General features: G+C 47.4%; 1 protein-coding gene across 2 annotated transcripts in view; it reads left to right on the forward strand.

The window, feature by feature from the left end:
• Positions 1-23,556, forward strand: part of CSMD2 (CUB and Sushi multiple domains 2) — a 916,430-nt gene that overhangs the window by 156,619 nt on the left and 736,255 nt on the right. For both annotated transcript variants that reach the window (XM_084814421.1, XM_084814422.1), the window contains exon 3: positions 21,838-21,950. In XM_084814421.1, coding sequence (XP_084670547.1) covers positions 21,838-21,950 — 113 coding nt within the window. The remainder of the gene's footprint in view (positions 1-21,837; positions 21,951-23,556) is intronic.

Consider the following 23,556-nt stretch of genomic DNA (forward strand, 5'->3'; position numbering starts at 1 on the left):
ACTCAGCGAGAAGGGGGGAGCTCGGATCCAGGGGTGTGCAAGCTGCATCAGTGGCTGGACAAGCACCTGGTGGACCCAAACTGGGGGCATCCGGCCATCTCTACTTTCATAGTCTTTTCACAGGAAAGAGTATTCCTGCCTACCCCAGGCTTTCTACATTTCAGTAGCCTAACTGAGGTGTAAAAAAATAATTTTATTGATATTATTAAATAGTTGGGAGTCTGAAACTGTCACAGATCTACCACAAATCACCCAGAGCTCGCTCATTTATTTATTTATTTACCACCCCATAGCTGAAGTTCTCTGGGCAGTTTACAACCAGTAGATCCCCATCTATTTTATTTATTTATTTATTTATTTATTTATTTCTATACCACCCAATAGCTGAAGCTCTCTGGGCGGTTCACAAAAATTAAATCCAAACAACACACAATAAAACAATTTAAAATATACAGAACATTAAAGCCACAATATAACAGTACAACCACAATAAAACCTAGCAGCAGTGCAAGAGTTTAAAATACAGATTTAAAACAGCAAAGATAAAAATTTAGAAAGCTAAAATGCTAAAATGCCTGGGAAAATAAAAAGGTCTTCACCTGACACCGAAAGGAATACAATGTAGGCGCCAGGTGAACCTCACTAGGGAGCTCATTCCAGAGCCGGGGTGCCACAGCAGAAAAAGCCCTCCTCCTAGTAGCCACCCACCTCACTTCCTTTGGCAGGGGCTCACGGAGAAGGGCCGCTGATGATGATCTTAAGGTCCGGGCAGGCACATATGGGAGGAGGCGATCCTTCAGGTAACCTGTCCCCAAGCCGTTAAGGGCTTTGAATGTTAACACCAGCACTTTGAATCGGGCCCGGAAATGGACTGGCAGCCAGTGCAGCTGGAAAAGTACTGGCGTAATATGAGCTCGCAGGCCAGTCCCTGTTAACAATCTTGCTGCCCTATTTTGGACCAGCTGAAGTTTCCGGACCGTTTTCAAAGGCAGCCCCACGTATAACGAATTGCAGTAATCCAGACGAGAAGTTATCAGAGCATGGATAACTGTAGCTAGGCTATCTCTGTCCAGATAAGGGCGTAGTTGGTATACCAGCCTAAGCTTGTAAAAAGTGCTCCATGCCACTGAGTTCCCCTGTGCCTCAAGTGACAGTTCTGGATCCAAGAGCACCCCCAAACTACGAACCTGATCCTTTAGGGGGAGTGCAACCCCCTCCAGAACAGGTTGAATATCACCTAGCCGGGCAGACGAACCACCCACTAACAGTACCTCCGTCTTATCTGGATTGAGTTTCAGTTTATTAGCCCTCATCCAGTCCATTACCGTGCCCAGGCACTGGTTCAGAACAGCCACTGCCTCACCTGGTTTTGATGAGAAAGAGAGGTAGAACTGGGTGTCATCCGCATATTGATGGCACCTCAGCCCACACCTCCGGATAACCTCCCCCAGAGGTTTCATGTAGATGTTAAACAGCATAGGGGATAAAATAGAGCCCTGTGGAACCCCATGGCACAATTGCCATGGCACAGAGCAATAATCCCCCAGCACCACCTTCTGGAATCGGCCATCCAAGTAGGAGCGGAACCACTGTAGTGCAGTGCCTCCAACTCCCAACCCAGACAACCTATCCAGAAGGATACCATGGTCGATGGTATCGAAAGCCACTGAAAGGTCCAGGAGAATCAACAGGGTCGCACTCCCCCTGTCCCTCTCCCGGCAGAGGTCATCCCACAGGGCGACCAAGGCAGTTTCCATTCCAAAACCAGGCCTGAAGCCCGATTGAAATGGATCTAGATAATCCGTTTCATTCAAGAGTGCCTGGAGCTGTCCTACAACCACCCGCTCAAGCACCTTGCCCACGAAGGGGATGTTGGCCACTGGCCTATAATTGTTAACATCCTCTGGGTCCAGGTTAGGCTTTTTCAGGAGTGGTCTAATTACTGCCTCTTTTAAAGTGGCAGGCACCACTCCCTCTGTCAAGGAGGAATTTACAACCTCCTGGACCCAGCCGGACAACCTCTCCTTGTTTGATTTAATAAGCCATGAAGGGCAAGGGCCAAGCACACAAGTGGTCGATCGGACTTGGCCAAGCACCTTGTCTGCATCCTCAGGCCTCAGTAACTCTATCTTTTTCCCACTCCGGTGTAGACCACAGTAATGTCATGGCCAGGTGAAGTCTAGTATGGCTGACATGAGGTGAACTTATATTTTAATTATTTTTATTTTATTTATTTAATTCTGTACCGCCCAATAGCCAAAGCTCTCTGGGTTGGGTAGTTCACAAAAATTAAAACCACAAACTGCAGCATAAAACAATACGAAAGCTTAAAACCGCAAAATAACAGTACAACCAGAATAAAACTGAGCAGCAATGCAGAGATTTAAAATACAGATTTAAAACACCAAAGCTAAAAGACTAGGAAGCTAAAATGCTAAAATACTGGGAGAATAAAAAGGTCTTCACCTGGTGCCAGAAGGAGTACAACGTAGGCACCAGGCAAACCTCTCTAGGGAGTTCATTCCACAGCTGGGGGGCCCCAGCAGAAAAGGCCCTCTTCCTGGTAGCCACCTACCTCACTTCCTTTGGCAAGGGCTCACAAAAAAGGACCCTGAAGATGATCTTAGGGTCTGGGCAGGCACATATGGGAGGAGGCGATCCTTCAGATAACCTGGCCCCAAGCCATCTGGGGGTTTCAATGTTAACAGCAGCACTTTGAATTGAGCTCGGAAAAGGACTGGCAGCCAGTGCAGCTGGAAAAGTACCAATGTAATGTGATCTCATCGGCCAGTCCCTGTTAACAATCTTACTGCCCTGTTTTGGATTAGCTGAAGTTTCCGGACCATTTTCTAAGGCAGCCCCAAATATATTGCATTGCAGTAATCCAGACGAGAGGTTATAATTTATCAGAGCATGAATAACTGTAGCTTGGCTATCTCTGTCCAGATAAGGGGGAGTTGGTATACTAGCCTAAGCTGATAAAACGTGCTCTGTGCTACTGAGTTCACCTGTGCCTCAAGTGACAGTTCTGGGTCCAGGAGCACCCCCAAATGAGGAACCTGATCCTTTAGGGGGAGTGCAACCATATTCAAGATCCCCACTGAAGATCATGTCCAACTTCCATTTTTCTCTTTGCTGTCCATTACTGCCAACACTAGAGACATTTTCTTGGTTTCTGTGTGTGGTAAATAAATACTAATTGATATGCATCCCACCCCATCTCTTCCTTATCCTCCTTAAGATACATTGTCTAAAATATACCCAAATAAATACAATTTTGAGCATTTTAATCTCCTGTCTTGATTTTTTGGAAGTCCCTTTCAAACCCCTTTCATTTTCTTCACCTCACATGTTATCAGCACCTCACGTGTTATCACCACATATAATCCCAAACCCACTCTCTTCTTATCCACTTGCCCAGTCCCCCTGACACTGATTTAGAGATGTCAAAGGAATCTGTTTGGGGTGGAGTTTGGTGAGTTTTTTCCAGCTCGGCCCCCCGGGCGCCAGCTCGCAGATCCCTGAGCTTGCTCGACTCGGCACACAATTAGACCATTAGATTACTTAGACAATTTACACATGCAATTGTGCAGAAATCAAGCTATTAATGGCCATGATTTTGTGCAAATTGTAATGCCTGTAAATAGCTATACCTGCGATTGTCAGGGTTGCCCCTGAGCACAGCAATTGGCAGAGTAGCTCAGAATCTGAAGAGGAACCGCAAAACATGGGGGAGGAAATTTCCCAGGCCTGGACAGAAGCTTCAAAAGCACAGCTGGATGGAGAGGGCCCCTCTTCTCCCATCCCTATGAGAGATAGCAAAGAGGGAGAAGGGGGGCTGGCAGAGCCTGAATTCTTAGACGCTAGATGCAGATGCAGAGAGAAGAGAGAAACGGCAAGGGCAGAGCTTAGGCGATAAGCCCGATTGGCCCAGAGGGAACAGCTGCGCTTAGAGTTCTCACAAGATAGAGGCAGATCCCCACCCCTACCCCTTAAGTTAGGGCAGCAAGTTCACCTGTTCCTCAGACGGTGGGCAACTTTCGTAGTTTTCCTTTGAACTCCCTGAAGGTATTTCCTTTGTAGACTGTGGGTCACTGACAATTAGCATCTGAATGACCCATTGAATTAAGTGGATTAAAAGCCTTGGAACTGAAGTCTCTTGTCTGTGTTTTCATTTGGCTTTTGAAGTTTTACAGCAGGGACAAAGGGAAACGTGACAGCGATTTTGTGCAAAATGGTGGCTTGTGAAAAAGTGGGAAACTGCGAGCTCTCGCCAGGTGCCCACAGGCCATCTGGTGGCTTGTCCTGCACACCCGCCAGGATGGGGCAAGTCACGGGAGACTGGTGAGCAGTGTCCGAAGAGGGAACAGGGAGCTTGCCCATCCCTCCACTAATGCCATCCTCCTAACCGCTTAGGCTCTGTCCATAAGAATACTGTCCTTCAGGCGCTGCTTTTAGGGCTGGTTGATGTAGCTCTGCCAGTGTCAGCATGCAGAAGGCTGGTTGTCTCTGGAGAGGCAGATTATGGGAAGTGAAGCACAGTAGGACTCTGATTAGGTAGAGAGAAAAGTTGCTCAGGCTGAGGAGCCAGGGCAGAGTCGAGGGCTTTATAGGACCAGATTAAACCCCATTGGCTCCTTGTGTCCCTTGATGGCACTGAGACTGTTGTTACAGCACTTCCTTCTGGCCAATTGTGGCTTCGTTTGTTCCCATGTGCAATGGATAATCTCATGACCCAAACCTCAAGCAGCAACCAGGGTGAGGACGTGGTTGGATGAAGCCAGTGCCAGTGATGGAAGCACTGGATTCTAGCCACAATTGTCAGCCTGAAACTGACAGCCAGGACCTACTGGAACTCAAGATGCTTGAAACAGGACCCCCAGAAATGAAACCCCTCAAGTTGAACTCCTTAGAGCAACCTGGTCCTTCCCCACTTGGGACCTCACACTCCCCAGTTTCTCCTTATCAACACAGGTGGTACAACAGGTAGGAGCAGGTTGATAGGTAACACAGTCCTTGTCTTTAGGCCTAAGAAGGGATGGGCGGATCACTTACCCTGTTCCGGGTCTAGGGGGTCTGCGGGGGGGGGAGGCAATCTGTCCCTCCCCCCGGAATCCGTCCAGGCCAGCTCCGCTCCGTGGTGATGCTGCGGAGCTGGCTGCTGGCTCTGCAGCTCTGGCAATATGGCCGGCCACCATTACCATGCCCATTACCATGCCGTATCGCTGTGCTAAGTCTGGATGCAAATGGTGTCCACTACACCATTTGCATCCCTGTTTTTTCACACGATAGGCTATGCAAATATCTATGTAAATATAATTTGCGTAGCCTGTCACATGAAAACAGGGACGCAAATGGCGTAGTGGATGTCATTTGTGTTCGGACTTAGCACAGCGATACGGCACGGCAATGGCGGCCAGCCACATGGAGGAGCTGGCCTGGACGGATTCCGGAGGGCACAGAGGTGAGTGCTCCGTTCCACCACAGACCCCAGTGGGGCCAGATTCTTTGAATCTGGCCTCATTGGGGTCCGTGGCAGAATTCTCTGACATCCCTAGGCCTAAGGACTCCCCCTTTAAAGCTTTTCACTTATTACCTGTTGAGGGGTAGAGTCTGGGAGGGGTCATGTTCAGGAAATATAAAAGGGCTCATTTGGAGCTGGGACTCCATCAGAACTAGGGATGTTGGAGGAATCTGTCTGGGGGTGTGAAGTTCGCTGAGATTCCAGCATCTCAGTCCCCTGGACTCCAGCTCACTTACCCATGTGCCAGTGTAACTCAATCTATATTGAGTCGGGCCAGCTTGTGGATTTTTGGGTTTTATTCTTTTATCTTAAATTACCATTTATACAAATTTCGGCTTTAATTTGCACAGATTTTGGCCGTAATTTGCTTAATTTTCACAAATCACTACCATAATATGCTGAATTTGCACAAAGTTAAGCATATTATAGTCGAAGTGTGTGCAAAATACTGACCAAATCTGAGCAAGTTACTTAACTCGTGTCTGCAATTTGTGTAAACAGCGATTTAAGGGGGAGAAAACACCAAGAAGCTCCCAGATTCTGGGGGAAAGCCCATGGCTTGGTTCACAAATGCCAGCCGAGCTCCGAGGAAATCTGGAAGCCCCCAAAGGCCCAGATTTCTCCCCAACGGCCATCCCTAAAACACGCAATCAGCTGCCAGTGCCCTCTCCAGGATCCTGAATGCTCTGTCTTTCTTGCCCTTGCTTGTGGACTGTACCCTGTACCTTCAGATGCATTTCTGCCCTGAGATGTGGATCATAGATTGGACACTGTCTGTCCTGCTAGCTTCTGTTAAGGGTTATTGATTGTACAATTTGCCTGCCATGGGCTCTGCTTCCTTGGGACATAACTGGTAGCAGACTAGGGGCTATCTATTCTGGGCAAAGGGCTTAAGACACCAAGGTTTGCCTGCCAGATCCTCCCGTTCAGCTTTTCGCCAGCTTTTCGCCCTCCAGTTGTTTTGGACTCCCACCTCCCAGCATTCATGATTGTTGACCATGTTGGCTGAGACTGAAGGGAGTTGACATCCAAGTTGGGGAAGGCTCAACTGGAGAGTCTGGGAGGCAGACCCCAGTGTCTTCCTCCAAATGGCTAGCCCTCCAGTGTGCTTCTCATCAGAAGCCATTGATTAACTCTGTGTGTGTATGTGTGTGGGCATAGACAATGCCTGGTGAAAAAATAGCAGGCTGGACAGCAGGCACATCTTTGCTATATGTCGTCTGGTTGTGTCTGCAAGGCCAATGGCAGCTGCATGGGGCTTTTTGTCAGATTGGGCAAAGGGCAGGTGTCAGTAAGCTTTTCACGGCAACACGACACTATTGTTACTAAGATACCCATTTTATTGATAAGAATGTGTCCTGTGTCCCCACTTCTAATGTTCTTGAAGTGCCGGAATCTCTGGGTGTGTGCCTAGGATTACGCTTTCACCTATCACCTGTCTTCATGATATGAAATGATTAGCGTACGTGGTGTGTGTGTGTGTGTGTGTGTGTGATGGATAGACAGACATTGTTGATGAGCAATGTTGGATGGAAACATTGGTATGCATTCATGCTTAGCTTCGTTGATGCCTTTCTTGTTATTACTGTGGGGCATATTGTAGCTTTGTGCCGTATCTCCATCATATTGCAAGCTTGGTATTGGGAGCTAGGCTGTAAGCAGTTTTAACAGGAACTGGGAGGGTGGTAAATGATGAGAAGTTTGGGGGGTTGGGGAGACCATGTGTACCTGTGGGTCTTGGTACAGTGGAGATCTTGTTATATTTCAACAAACTTTTATTAGTGTGGATGGGAGATGTGTCCCTTATTTTCAAGCACAAATAGGAGAAGTGCCAACAGTGCAGATTCTAAAAGCAGCTCATTGTACATTTGTACAGATTTGTAAAGTGGTCTATATATTTGGATACTTTCTGTGTAGTACTATTCCCATTTTATGCATGTGTTTGCAGATTTACCAGTTCACATGTCCAGGAAAGAAGCAATGTATGCTTCTTTTGGGAGGAGGATGGAAACACGCACGACGGAATTTCAAATATTTAAGTTTGTATAAATGCTGGATAGTTCATAGTAGAGCTGTACTCTAGTTTACCGAAATGGGTTGTTTGGGGTGAGTTGCAGAGGATGGCAACTCTGCCCCCCTGAAATGGGAGGGGTTATTCTGAGGAAGAGAGGAAGTATTCAAAATGGTTTCTGGGTGGAAGGGTGCCTATTTTATTGCAAGCAACAGAAGCTTCCCATTCCTTCTACGGAGGTGAGGAGCAATGCTGTTTAGTCAGCAAGAGCTCCTCACTGCTCTGACCCATCCCATGCAGGCACAAATGAGGCAAAGGAGAAGTCTCAGCACCTCAGACAGCGTTTCCAAGCGCACAGCTTGCTCCAGCAAAAGCTGGAGGCCTTCTCCCTCCCTCCATCCAGATCACCCTTCCTGGGCTGCACCCTCCTCCTCTGCCTGAGGAGGGTGGCTCTTCAAAGGGGAGCACTTTGCGTCCTCCCAGTGCCTTCACATGCGGTGCGCACCTTGCACTGTTGAGCAGGTGTTGTGGCACAGGAGGTGCTCAGCTCCTTGGCTGAATTGGGCTCCAGGGAAGGTATCTGTGAGGGTCTCGGCTTAGGGTCTTATAGCAACCCTGGGCTCTGCCTCCACCTCTGAGTCATATTTCAAAGGACCTGCTAAAAGCCTAGGAGGAGCAAGGTGAGGTGGACAGCCCTACATGGGATGTCATGGGAAGTGAGGAGGCAGCAGGTGCTCTCTCACAAGCAACACCTCAGTCTGGGCTTCCTGGATCTTAGGAACGTATGGACCTGCCTTATACCAGATCAGACCTTTAGTCCATCTAGTTCAGTATTGGGTGCACTGACTGGCAGCAGCTCCCCAGGGATTCAGGCAGGAGTCTTTCTCAGCCCAGGAGATGCTGGGAATTGAATCTGTGACTTTTGGCATGTAATGTGTGTTCTCTGTGACTGAGCTGTGGCTGTTCCCAAGGGCTTGATTTCTAGATCTGGGGGTGGGGGATATGGTACACAACATCTGGACACATTTCATGTCCTGCTATCCTTTTGTCATCACAGATGCTTTCCTCAAGTCCAAATGTGCAATTTAGGGATGTACGAAAGTGACTTACCTTCTCACGAAATTGATTCGCGGTGGGGGGGAGGCGCTCCGTCCCTACCCTGAAATTCTGGGCGGGGGGAGGCGCTCCGTCCCTCCCCCTGAAATTCTGGCCGGGGGGTGCTCCGTCCCTCCCACCTGAAATTCTGGCCGGGGGGGGAGGCGCTCCATCCCTCCCCCCCGAATCCTGGCTGGCCGGGTGCGCAAATGGCGGCGGCCATAGCCGCTGCTGTTTGCGTCCCTGCAGTTAGCCGTGATAGGCTATGTAAATGTTTACGTAGCCTATCACGGCTGAGTAAAAAAAAATAAAAATCCGCGCGTACGCAAATGGGCGTCGCCATTTGCGTTCCTTATTTTGGCACGTGTAGTCTACGTAAACATTTACGTAGACTACGGCGAAAATAAGGGGAATGCAAATAGCGTAGACGCTACGCTATTTGCGTTCCCCTTATTTTCGCCGTAGTCTGCATACGTGTGATTATTTTTTTTTTTTTACTCAGCCGTGATAGGCTACGTAAACATTTACATAGCCTATCACGGTGTTTTTGAAAATTTAGCCATGATAGGCTACATAAATCCTATCACGTTTTGTTTTGTTTTTAACTTGGAAATGGCGGTGGCGGCAGCCGGTCAGAAGACCGGCCACTGCTGCCGCCGCACCGCCACCGGAGCCTCCGCCGCTGCCAGGAGGATTCGCCCAAGGTTATTCCCGTCCCGGGGGGGGGGCGGGGGGGCAGACCGTTTCGCCACCGATTTTGGGGGGCCGAATGTGCTGGCATTCGGCCTCCCCGAGATTTGTGGTGAAATTCTCTGACATCCCTAAGCCAGATATTATAAAATGCACTGGGTTGTTTTACAAGAGCAAAGAAACAGCTTTTATGTAGGGATGTACGAAAGTCACCTGTTCGCGGATTATGTTGATGGTGGTGGGGGGTGTTCCGTCCCTCCCCCCGGAATCCTCGCCGGGGGGGAGGCGCTCCATTCCTCCCTCCCCCGGAATCCTCCGAGGCCGGCTGTGCTCCGCGGCAGCTCCGCAGAGTAGCTGGCCAGGCCCGGCCAGGCCAGAGCCGTCCGCAGCCGGATTTCTGGCCACGGAGGGCTCTGGGTAAAAAAAAAAAAACCCTGCTTCTTGTGGCTCTTGTTGGGGTAGGAGGAAGGGGATCATACTGTACTTGCTGGAAGGGATGGTAAAGAAAGAATGCGACTTAAATTATAGTATTTAGACACTGTAAAACATTGTGCAGTTAATGACTCCCAAGGTTTTCTCTTAAAACAGCTGAGGCATGGAGTGTCTGATCTCTTTGTTCAGGCAGGGGTCCATTGGCACATTATTTACACATTTCCGATGGGATCTCAAAACAGTTTATTTCTAATCATTAGGTTTTAATTTTTTTCAGGAGCCGAGAAAACAAGCAGGCTCCCTGTTGCCGTTGTAAATCAACGAGATAATCTGGTGTGTGTAATAATCTTCGACACCTTTCAAATCCCCACAGCTAATAGTCATCATCTGTTTACATCTGTAGTCCAATCTAGCTCTGAAGGTTAGAGTGGGTCAAACCATGTGTTACAACTGGTGAGACCCACAAACTTTGCTTCCTGCTGCTGTCAAGGGCCACTATGATTCTATTCATCAATGGTTCTGGTTTTTCAGAGTTGGGGGTTTGTTTTGGGGGAGGGGGATGTACAAGGCAAATAATTATAGTTACAGTTGCCACTAGAATTTCACTTGAAGCAAAATTTGAAATGAATTCAGGGGTCCCTCCTCAAGTGAAATATTTGAGGAACCTTGAGGGGAACTAAGGAGTTTCAGTACAACTAGTGAGATATCTTTTATTACATCACCATCATCACCCTCCTCCTCCTCATTATTATTATTGGATGCTTCTAAAGTCATACTACTAATCTAAATTTCTCCCTGGACTTTGGAGTTCTAGAGTGCCTGATCTTCTTTCGTAAGTGGAAATATGCATTAGGAATTATTTCTGGACTTGTCCAGAGCACCTTGCATCATTTGCTTTAGCTTCCTCCGATCCTTCAATTCAGTCTTCCCCAACCTGGTGCCTTGCAGTTTTGGACTACAACTGCCAGCATATCTGACCACTTGGCACGTTGGCTGGGGCTGAAATCTGAAGCACTTGGGGAAGCTGCTGCAGTTCATTTGTGGCTCCCCCACCCCACATTACCAGTGAGAGTTGTGCACATTGATACAACAGTGTAAAAGGTCAACTTTGATATAGGGATGTGTGAATCAGCAAAACCCAAGCTCACTGAAATTCTCTGAATTCCAGCTAGGGATGTCGTGGACACCCAGCTTGGTCCATGAGTCTGTCACTTCCCCCTCCCCATGCCTGCAACCCCTGGACTGCGTCCACCAAGCTCCTGCCCTCACTCCTGCCTGCTCGTTCCCTCCTGGACTCACCGCAACCGGTCCAGCGGGTGCCTGCCATTTTGCCACCTTTTTTTTTACGGAGGCATTATGCCTCTAATATTGCACATATTAAGCTGTCCCGGCCCCAAACTGTGCATATTTAAATATGCACATTTTTAAACTTCCTTTTTTCCATTAAAAAAGCGTCAAAATAATGGGCACTTGCCGGATGGGCCCAGGGTGAGTGCGGGTGACTCGCCAAGCTCGTGGGGGTTCGAGGGGGGGTCCAAGGGGGGGTGAGCGGGGGCAGTGGTTCAGTGGGTGCCCGGAGAACCTGAGCTGGGGTGTGTTTGCACATCCCTAATTCCATCTTTCTTGAAGCTTGTTCTTTCTCGAGTTCATATCAGATTGAAAGCTTTGTTTTTTTCTTTCTGCATGAAAATCCATTTATATTTTCCCAAATGTATGCATCAGTTGTGCACAACTTTGAAATATATGCATTCTTCTCCCTTTGTTTAAAGCATATTCCTGTGAATTTTTCAAAAGTACACATTTTTTCATGCACACTTTTCAAATGTTCACATGCTGTTGAACACATTTCTTTTGGTCTATGAATCACATATGCATTCTTCTCCTATTGATTAAAGTGTGTTTGGATTACTTTTGCAAATGTACATGTTTTTCAAATATATATATCCTGTTGAATGCATGGGGGGGGGGATGTCCCCAAATCACATTGCAAGCTCACGAATGTATGGACTTCAACTGCAGATTGCATTCCAGTCTGTGTTTGGTCCAAAAGATGCAAACTGAGTAAATCCTGATCAAAATGAACTGAAATGAATCTCTCGTACATCCATACTTTGTTGTAATAGTGTCATGTTACATAGTAAGGTGCCTTTAACTAGGTCATCCTATTTGTCCATTTAACTCTGTATCCCCCTCCCCCTTTTTGTGGTGGGTGGGGTTGCTGTTTTTTACCAAAACATTTTTGGGTAGTGCAAAATGGTGGGTGGGAGAGATGCAAATTAACTTAAGATGAAATGCATATACTACAGTTCCAGAATCAACTGAAGCAATTCTGCTTGCTGATCTGGAATTGAGGAGGAGTGAAACACAAGGTAGACTTTACCCATGGATAGGGATGTGTGAAACTCCCTCACCTTGAGTCTGCAGGGGTTCCACGGGGGGGGGGGAGATCCATCCCTCCCCCCCGGAATCTGTGCAGGCCGGCTCCGCTCCGCGGCAATCCTGCATAGCTGGCCACTGGCTCCACTGTGCTGGCGATACAGCCGGCCACCATTGCCATGCCATATTGCTGGGGTAGGGTAAATGAGTCTTCGGACGCAAATGGCGTAGTGGGAGCCATTTATGGCCATAAAGCTGGTAGATTACCCTAAATGCAGCCGTAAATGGCTGCATTTAGGCTAATCTACCAGCGTTACGGCCACAAATGGCGCCCACTACGCCATTTGCGTCCGGAGACTCACCCTACCCGAGCGATACAGCATGGCAATGGCGGCTGGCTGTATCGCCAGTGGAGCGGAGCTGGTGGCCGGCTCAGCGGGATCAACACACATGGGGAGCCGACCCACATGGATTCCAGAGGGGCATGGAGGTGAGTGTTCCGTTCTGCCACGGGTCCCAATGGCGCTGGATTCTTGGAATCCGGCCTCATTGGGGTCCGTGGCGGAATTCTCCCCCATCGCTACCCATGGAACAAAACATGAATAGAATTGAAGAACTAGAGGAATCCACACATCCCTCATTTATACATTGCTTTCAGAGTGTTCAAAGCAGGACACAGCAATCCTTTTAACAACCCTGAAATACTGATGCCTTATTGCAGGTGTGTAGTAGACAGAAATGGATCAGTTGACATGAAGCTACGTCATGGGGAAAGCATCTCCTGATCTTCTGCTTGTTGTCTAGCTCAGACTGGCCCAACTTGGTGCCCACCAGATGTTTTGGACTACATCTCCCTGCATCCCTGACCATTGTCCATGTTCACGAGGGTAGATGGTAAGTGTAATCCAAAACATCTGGAGAGCTCCAGGTTGAGGAGGTTGGTCTCATTGCTGAAGGCAGTGCGGCCTGGTGAGTAAAAAAGGTGGCAAGCCTCCTTCAGCCTCCCTTTTCTTTGTGCCTGGTAGCTAGGGCTTGGCCAAGTGGTTATGCCCATCCAAATGTTGGAGGTTTCAGGGTGCAAAAACTCTCTCAAAGGTCAGGAGGAGGGGGGCATGGAGTGGGGGCAGACTTTTGGATGGGGGGCCAGTTAATAAGCATACGAACATAGGAAGCTGCCTTATACTGAGTCAGACCCATGGACCATCTGCCCCGGTATTGTCAACACTGACTGGCAGCAGCTGCCCAGGGTTGCAGGTAGGAATTTTTCCAGCCCTACCTGGAGATGCCGGGGATTCCACCTGGGTCTTTCTGCATGCAAAGCAGGGGCTCTACCACTGAGCTACACCCCTTCCCTGGATTTGCCAATTATGAGGTGGTCTTAGGATATTTTCCATTATTTTCCTTCTTTAGGGTGCAATCCTATGCAAGTTTAGACAGAAAAATGTCCTACAACTTCCAGCATGCTGGCTGGGGCATCCTGGGAGTTGTAGGAAGTTTTTCTGTCTAAATATGCATTGAATTGTGCCTTTAAGCATGTCTTTAAAGCTTGGAAGTGCAAGTCCCACTTTTACTTGCTTTCAAAATGGGGCTGGATCATCCTGGAAATGAGCTACAGGATGACATAGCAGCATTCCCAGAGCATTGCACAGAAAGAAAGAAAAAGGATGTCCGTCCCTATGGTCGATTACCTGTTCCTAATGTTTTTTATAGTTGAACTTTATGTCTTAAACTGATGGAAGCAAGAGAGAGCACTCCACCCTCCCTCTTTCAATTAAAACCCACCTTTAAAGCTATTTTATAAATTGCCTTAGCCAGGTGAGAGGCAGTAGGATTGAGAAGATAAAACTGTAATTGTTCATCAGAAATGTACATTAGACCTTTCCCAGCTGTGTCAATAGAACAGCTGGGAATTAATACCTGGGATCTCATAATGCCAGTTCAGAAATTATTGCTGAACAAACCTGTGTTAATAAAATTAACAATCACCATCTAGCTACGGAAGAAAAGTCATTCACAGAGGGAGCCTAGGGGGGCTGCAAAATGTCACCCACTATTATCTTTAATTCACAGATCAAGCCTGCCATTGTCAAGCCTGTCGAGCCAGCCCTATGATTTGCTGTGCTGGCAAATAAGATATAAATGAAGGATGTTACTTTTTCATCACCCTGGATGAACGTACAAAGCTGCGTTATACTGTCAGGCCATGTGTCCATCTAGCCCACTCATGTCTGTAGGCCCGACATCAGCACACAGCACACTTGCGTAGTACAGACAGTAGGGATGTACAGACTGTGAAAAATCTGCTCCATCTGTGTTTCACGGATTGTCGGGCACGTTTTGTTCTGTCATCCGCGCACAGACAGATGCGAACATTTTTTTTCGTCATGCAGGAAAATACGTAAATATTTACATAAATATTTATGTAAATATTTACATAAGTATTTACGTAATTTACCTCAGTATGTAGCATTTAGTGTACTGTCCCCCATTTCATTCGTTTCCTCAGCAGAAACATATGTGTTTTTCTACAGATTTACATGCGTAAATTTCAGGAAAGTAAAAAAATCATCCGAAAGTCCACCGACTCTGCACAGCCTGAGCGGGGCGCTCTCCAGCGGATTCTGCAGGTTGGATTCTTAGAAATCCGAACTCATTTTAATCCATCTCGAATTTCTCCAGCATCCCTGGTTGCCAGGGCCTCAGGTACCTAATGGAGATGCTTGAGGAATTTGATCGGTGTGAATTCCCTTCTAAACTGTCCTGATTTTCACCTCCCAATCTGAAATGCAGATAGCAACAGCTATCCTCTGGCTTTTGCACGTCTCAAATGTTCTGATGCAATTCTTTGCTCAAAAACTCTATCCATAAATACCTCCAGAAATGTACATTTTGAGGGGAAATACATTTGTAAAATACAGATTTTCTTGCAATTTTTTAAACGTATTTGGATCAAATCAGAAACATGACACCCAACACCAGTGTGGTGTAGTGGTTAGAGTGTTGGAGATCTGGGTTCTAGTCCCCACTAAGCCATAGAAGCTCACTGGGTGACTTTGGGCCAGTCACAGACTTTCAGCCCAACCTACCTCATAGGGTTGTTGTTGTGAGGATAACATGAAGAGGAAGAGGATTAGGTACGCCACCTTGGGTTCGCTAAGGAGGAAAAAAGGTGGGATATAAATGTAAAAAAATATAAATAAAATAAACAGACTTACGAATGAACCCCTCTAAAAGTGACATGGAACAGAAAGAGAGTGATTCGTAGGGATGGCGGAGAATTTCTCCCCGAAACTTCAGGGGGCTGAGCGCCAACGTGTTCGGCCCCCTGAACAAGTTTCGGGGAGAAATTCTCCGCCCCCCCCCGCCCCCCGCCCCCCCCCCCGGGATGGGACTTACCTTTGGCGAATGTCCCTCCCGGCGGCAGGTCCAGCCGGCGGTTCGTCGGGTCTTTGTCCGGGGCGGGAGCAGCAGCCGGTCTTTCGACCGGCTGCCACCACCGCCATTCCAATAAAAGAAAAAGAAAAAAAACGCCCCCATGATAGGCTACGTGACGATTAATGTAGCCTATCACGGCTAGATTTGCAAAGTCAGCCATGATAGGCTACGTAAATCGTCACGTAGCCTATCACGGGTGACTTAAAAAAAAAAAAAAAGCCCGTACGGATAATGGCGGCCCCTATAGGGAGCCGCCATTCCTGTTCCTTATTTGGTCGCTGTAATCTACGTGAAGATTACGTAGACTACGGCAAAAATAAGGGCAACGCTATTTGCGCTGCCCTTATTTTCGCCGTAGTCTACGTAAAGATTTACGTAGACTACAGCGACCAAATAAGGAACGCGAATGGCGGCTCCCTATGGGGGCAGCGCGCTTTTTTTTTTTTTTAAGTCACCCGTGATAGGTTACGTGACGATTTACGTAGCCTATCATGGCTGACTTTGCAGATCTAGCCGTGATAGGCTACATTAATCGTCACGTAGCCTATCACGGGCGTTTTTTTTTTTAACTTTTAATTTCGTGGCCGGGCGAGGCGAGGCGCCTCCTCCCCGGCCTGAATTTCGGCTGGGGCGAGGCGGGAAGCCTCCCCCCCCAGCCTGAACTTCACGGGGGGAGCAGCGAAGTGCCTCCCGCCCACCGCGAAAAGCTGCGAGACCAGGTAAGTGACTTTCGTGCACCCCTAGTGATTCGTCCATTCTGACTCCAAGGCAGGGCCCACTAGCACTGACACCTGCCCCTGGTGACTTCAGTCTTCATCCATCATTTGAATGTATTTATTTGTTTATTTACTTATTTATTTATATTTTATTTTTATTGATTTATTTGATTTCTATACCACCCAATAGCCGAAGCTCTCTGGGCGGTTCACAAAAATTAAAACCGAACAGCACACAATAAAACAATTTAAAATATATAGAACATTAAAACCAAAATATAACAATACAACCACAATAAAACCTAGCAGCAGTGCAGGAATTTAAAATACAGATTTAAAACAGCAAAGCTAAAAGTCTAGAAAGCTGAAATGCTAAAATGCCTGGGAAAATAAAAAGGTCTTCACCTGGTGCCAAAAGGAATACAATGTAGGTGCCAGGCGAACCTCACTAGGGAGCTCATTCCAGAGCCGGTGTGGCATAGCAGAAAAGGCCCTCCTCCTAGTAGCCACCTGCCTCACTTCCTTTGGCAGGGGCTCACGGAGAAGGGCCACTGAGGATGATCTTAAGGTCCAGGCAGGCACATATGGGAAGAGGTGATCCTTCAGATCACCTGGCCCCAAGCCATTAAGGGCTTTGAATGTTAATACCAGCACTTTGAATCAGGCCCGGAAATGGACTGGCAGCCAGTGCAGCTGGAAAAGTACTGGCGTAATATGAGCTCTCTGGCTAGTCCCTGTTAACAATCTTGCTGCCCTATTTTGGACCAGCTGAAGTTTCCGGACCGTTTTCAAAGGCAGCCCCACAATTTCCCACAAGGCCTTTGATATACAGTCATTTCAGGGCACTGCGGGGAACTTCTGTGGTCTCATACTGCTCCCACCTCCACTTTTAAGTAAACCCACCAACAGGGATAGGAGAAAAAGTCATGTTCGAGCTTGTTGAGACTCACCCTTTTCCACCACGATGCTCATCTTGCCTTGTTTTCATTCCCGAACATGAGCATTCAAACATGAAACATGCACATTTTCCATGCATGCACCCCAAATACACACATGCACGCTCCCTGCCCACCCCCATAGGCTAAAATGTGAAAACATGGGTTTGGGGGGGAAATGCTCATTTTCAAAAGGGTTCACTTGTAGAAGTGTGCATCTGCATGACTGTGCATTTTTGAATGTGAACGCAAGCTCAGGAAATTGCAGAGATTCCCGAGAATTGAATTCCTGCTCAGGTTTGCATTTGGGGTTGTGAAGAGGAAATCTTCTTCACATGATGTGTGAACAGGATGAAAAGTCTCGTACATCCCTACAGAACACAGGGCAGGTCCATCTACTCTGCTGAGAGACCAGCAATCTTTGGCTCCATCTTCTTTGAACTATTTCCATTGCAGCTGTTTGTGATAACAAGACAAACAACACCTGGCTGAAGTTCATCTGCAGAGAGCTGGCCATTACAAGATCTGTATGACATTAAGGATTAGTCCCCGAGTTTTCTGATTTTCCTTTCCCCTCCCTATTCCCTTTTCCCTTTTATGTCATCCTTTTTAGGGTGTAAGCCTGAGGGCAGGGACTATCTAATTTTTGTTGATCTACAAGCTACTTTGGGAGTCTTTCTGGCAGAAGTGAGGGGTATAAAAGCTATGAATGAATGAATGAATGAATGAATGAATGAAATTCTCCCCATGCTGTGATCAAGCTACAGTTAAAGGCACAGCAGCCATGCCTCATTAAAAACTTGGCAACCCTGTGTATAGCCAGCAGAGATAAGCTTTCAGCAGTATTTAGTAGTGGAAGCAGAGGAGGGGGTGAACAGCTGGTGAGAGAAAGGGGGTGTTAAAAGTACCAGATAGTGCTCCTATTTTAATCTATAGAATTTTGTCTGGTATGCTATCAGTGTTTCGGGAACAACACTGTGCTAAAACACCATGACATAATTCTGCACCAAGTAAACCCATCTTCTTTGCCATCAGAAGCTCAATTACATGCCCTGTTAAGTAAATAAATTAAGGCTTGAATCCTAAGCAATACTGGAAGTAAATCCCATTGACCTCAGTGAGGAGTATTTCCAAGAAAACATGTTTAGGGCCCAGCTGTAAGTAATATTAAGTATTCAGAGACATTGAAGAAAATCATTAAAACTGAGATAAATACTTGCTGGAGATCCAACTCTCCCACAGCAGGACTGCTTGCACATGTTAGTAGCATTGTCCTTTAATATGAAGCTCTGGTATCAAGTGAGGGCAGGTGTCAAGGTGAGGGCAGGTGTCAAGGGCCCACACGCCAGCGGGGGCCCATTGACAAGTGGCCCCTGGAGTTGCTCCTCCTCTTCATCATTGCAACCTGCGAGAAGGTAGAGGGGGGGGGGCCACTGAGGGTGACTTCTTGCCCAAGGGCCCTTAAAATCCTGGAGCCGGCGCTATATCAAGTGAAAAGAGACATCATGAGAACGTCCAATTATGACCTATTCTTAAAGCCAAAACTTTTGTTTCAAGAACATTTACAACTCCTAATAAAAAAGAAAAGAAGAAAATTGTTCTGTAATTAATTGACTGCTGCAAAGATAATTTATAGCTAAGAAGTGGAAGACATCTCTTGTTCCACCATGTAAAGAAAGGATAAGAAGAATTTGGCAGCTAGCTCAATTGATGAAACTCACTGAAATGGTTCAATTGGGAGATGGAAGAAAAAGTAAAGAGAAACCTGAGAGAGCATGGTTAATTTTTATTGGAGAAAGAAGCATAATATTAATATAAATGTGTATCAGTGTTCTTTAGTATTGTTCTTCAAAATTGAGACTCTTTCCATGAGTATGCTTTTATTCATATATATTTACTTATCATAGTAATCTATTTACTGTATAGTCTATTGTATGCTGCTTTTGTTTGTTATATATGTATTCATAAAAATTGATAAAGGGAACCATCCTTTATTAGTTATTTTACCTCCCTTTGAAACCAATGGGAGGGGGTAAATTTAAAAATGGACCACCCAGTACAAAAAAGGGCACATGAATTGGACAATTGGATATATGTATGTATGTATGTATGTATATATATATATGTATGTGTGTGTGTGTGTATGTGTGTGTGTGTATATATATATATATATATATATATAGAGAGAGAGAGAGAGAGAGAGAGAGATGGAGAGAGAGAGAGAGAGAGAGAGAGAGAGAGAGAGATTATACACACCGCCTTGTTTTACGCAATCAGTTCTGTCATTGTTGCTGTTTTGCATAATATTTTGCAGGACGTTATGCAGGGTGCTAAAGATTAATGTAACCTTCCCCAACCTGATGCCCTCCAGATGTGATGGCCTGCAACTCCCATCACTCCCAGCCAGCATGATGGGAGTTGCAGGCCAACACAACTGGAGGGCACCAGGTTGGGAAAGGTTACATTAATCACTAGAAGCTTTATTCACCTCTGACTTCTAAGCTTTTACTAGGCCCGCATGGAGATCTTTGCAACCAAATGCTAGAAACACTTTCTTTTTCAAGTTGGGGGGGGGGCTGCTCTCTTTTTCTCTCATTCTACCACCCCTTTTTTCTCTCCCCTTCTACATCCCCACCCAGCAGTCTGTTGTGGGAGTAACAGATAATGTTTGCCAGACATCTGAACCATTCCCTCCCATCCCCCTTCCTTCTCTTCCTTTCGGCTCCCCTACACACATGAAGTTTTGATTGTGGCTGCAGGGGCTGCAAGTTGCCCACTAGAGAAGTATGAGAATTTCATTTTTGGTCACAGGATATGCAAGCATCTCCATTTGAAGCTCTGAATGCGAGCATCAGCACGTGTCCACCAAAATTGTTTGCAAATTGTCACGCACATGGTCACATTCATCTTGTTCATGATTTCCAGTTCAATTTGTACAAATTACCTGATTTGCACAACTTTCCTCTGGAGACTGAATCAGCCCCACTTTAGCCTATGGAGGATAGGTGCCCACATTAAGGAACTGGTGCAAATTTGGGGAAAACATGCGCAGACCTCCTGTTTGATCGCTCCTCAGTATGTGCAAGTTTCCCACCCGGGCAGCGCCAACAATGATAGCAAATGCAGATGGGAATTGGGCATTGGACAACAGCAAGATGATGTTTAGAGAATCCTGGCAATCTTCAACATTGCTTGTTTGCCCATCCCCATTTCCCACCTAGGGATGTGTGAACCCACCCCCGTCTGGGTTCTCTGGGTGCCTGCCCAGCCCCTGCTGCTGCTCGATGGTCCCCGGGCTGTGCCCGAGCCCCTCCCATGCTCTGCGAACAGCCAACATTCACCCCAGCAGCCTCGTTGAGCTCTTTGGTTGCCATTTTTTGAAAAATAAAATCGCAATTGCAAACATGTGCATTTTCGCATATGCAAATATGTGCATTAGCAAAATGCGCATTTTCGTGCATAGATACTTATGTGTATTTGCAAGAATGCACATTTTTGTGCATATGCAAGTATGCACATTTTTGTGATCGCCATTTTAGTTTTCAAAATATGGTGACCACGGAGCTTGATGAGGCCACTGGGCTGAGTGCGGGCCACTCACCATGCACAGGCAGGGGGTGAGCGGGGGCAGGGGCTTGGCAAGCAGGGCTTCGGGGGGCAGGTGGGGGGTTCTGCCAGATTCCCAAACTGAATCAGGCACCTGCACCATCCCTATTCCCACCCCTGTTTTAAAGATGAAAGCAAAGATTTTTTAACTCTGCTGACCTGCCCCAGTCTAGAAATGAACATTTTCTCTTGCTTCTGGTTGCCCCAAGAAGCATTAATCTCTGTTCCAGATGGGAACTGGTGGGGGAATAAGCACCCCATTGGATTCTGTCCATTGTTTCCTTATTATTTAATATAGTTTTGGTATTCTGACCTTCCTCTTAGTAGCCCAGGGCAGTCTTTTAGCCCCAGCAGAACGCTGTCAGATAGGGATGGTTGAGAGACTTGCCCAAATGAGAATCTGAAAGTAGGCTTCCCAACTCCAAACTGAACAATGGAAGTGCTTCCCTGCCCTAACCTCCATTAGGGATACCATCAGAAAATCCTAAAAATGTGTCACCCTCCCCCTTTCATGGTAATAGTCATCCTCGACCAAAAAACAAAACAAATCACCCAGCAGAAAACACAGCTGAGTTGGGAGGCTGCGGAGAGCTCTGGGGCGTTTTTTTGGACCAACATGAGGCTTTTCTCTATTTTTTTTAAGAAAGGGATTGGGGAGAAAAAAACCCTCAAACACCTCATATAATTAAGGCAAATCAAACCCTTCTCCCTGAAAACATTGTAGAAATTGGCTTCTCCCACCCCAGTCTTCAGTGGTGGTTTCATTTCCCCGAAATTGTAACCTGGGCCAAAAAGTTCATCTCGGGTCAAGGAAATATGGCAGTTGGGATTGAGATGTCACCAGCCATTCTGCACATGGGAGTAGTACAGATCAATGTGACAAGAGGTCAGAAATCATGCTAATCTGTCCTAGCATTTTGAGTAATCCTCTTTTACAATATGGCAACCAGATGATTCTATGTTAGATGTTTAACTGGGAATTCCTAATGTCACTCTTCCCCTTGTGATTTCTTCCAGGTTAACAGGTTTCCAGCTGCCTCCTCCCATCGTGAGTACAGGGGTGGTGCTGTCCTTGTGGCTTGTAAGCGATTATGCCGTCAGTGCTCAAGGATTTCAGGCAAACTATGAAGGTAGGTCCCCTTTGGGTGATCTGAAAACTTTTTAAAAATCAAGAACCTGTGTTTCTATACAGAACTTTTCTGAGACACCAAATCCCGTTCCATGTCTCAGAACCATTGTCTTTTATTACACACCTGTTTATTAGGAATGGGAGGCACAGTTTGACTTATTACATACAGTGGCCATGTCCGGTAGCAACAGAGATTTGGACTTGTCTTCTGTAAAAAGATATGCTGCTTAGGGATGTACGAAACACCTACCTGGCTCCGCGCTGGGCAATCCGCAGTGGGGGGAGGTGCTCCGTCCCTCCCCCCGGAATACTCAACGGGGGGGAGGTGATCCGGTCCTCCCCCCCGGAATCCTGCCTGGCCGGCTCCGCTCCGCGGCCAAGCCGCAGAGCCGCCGGCCAGCTCCGGCTGCCTGCAGCCGGACATCCGGCCGCTGGGCAGCCCTGCAGGGATGCAAATGGCAGCTGTCGTAGCCGCCGCCATTTGCGTTCCTGTATTGAGCCGTGATAGGCCATGTAAATATTTATGTAGCCTATCATGGCAGGGGGGAAAAACCCAGCGTACGCAAATGGTGGTAGCCACCGCCATTTGCGTATGCTGGGTTTTTTTCCCCCTGCCGTGATAGGCTATGTAAATACTTACGTAGCCTATCACAGCAGGGGGAAAAAAAAACAGCGTACACAAATGGCGGTAGCCGCCGCCATTTGCGTATGCTGGGTTTTCCCCCCCCCTGCTGTGATAGGCTACGTAAATACTTACGTAGCCTATCACAGCCTCCGCAGGGACGCATATGGCCTATCACGGCTATGAAGACGAAGCGAATGGCGGCCGCAGGACGGCCGCCATTCGCAAAGCAGCGTGGACGGGAGCAGGTAAGTACTCCGTTTCGCACGCCTTTGTCAAGGGCTCTTTGGAGGGCTCTCTCAGTCTAATCCAGTAGCCAAGTCCAGACGCAGACAAAGGGATTCTTTTCAAAGCTTTATTCTTCTTTTACAACTTACAACTCTACAGGTAGCAACTAGATCTGAGCAGCAGCATCCCTATGCCCTAAGTTGGAACACTTGGTTCCCGTTTGAAAAGCAATTACTGGCAGACCCCTGAATATAAGGACTAGGGAGAATCCCTCCCCTTTTCCCTTGGATCCTCTGGGCGCAACCGTTCTTTGAGCGCCAACCGGGCGCTACGCCTCCTTTCCGCGCTCTCCATTTGGTGCCGCTCTCTGCATCTGCGCCGCACATCCAACCAGTCTGCTATCGGTGCTGGGTCACTCCCTGGACTGCTTTCTAATCTAGGAATGTGGGTGGGAGGAATCTCTGTCAGCTGCGGGCCCTGGGAAAAAGGGGTGCGCTCCTCTCCCAGGAGCGACTGCTCTTCCTCCGAATCAGAACTACTCTGGGATTCTATGGGCTCAGTGTCCACCCTGACAGCCTTTTGTGGGTTGGGGGCAGCAGGGACTTTCGTCCCGCGTGCCTTTCGTAGGTTGGGGGGGCAGGGGCTTTGTTCCGCGATGGATTTCAGGGGGCCGAGTGCACTGGCATTCGGCCTCACCGAGATCCGTTGCGGAATTCTCTGACATCCCTAATGCTGCTTATTGAAAACTAAAATTAGA

The sequence above is a fragment of the Heloderma suspectum genome, chromosome 10 (assembly GCF_057233095.1).
Source record: "Heloderma suspectum isolate Gila_16-S chromosome 10, 16-S_ref, whole genome shotgun sequence".
NCBI classification, from domain to species: domain Eukaryota; kingdom Metazoa; phylum Chordata; class Lepidosauria; order Squamata; family Helodermatidae; genus Heloderma; species Heloderma suspectum.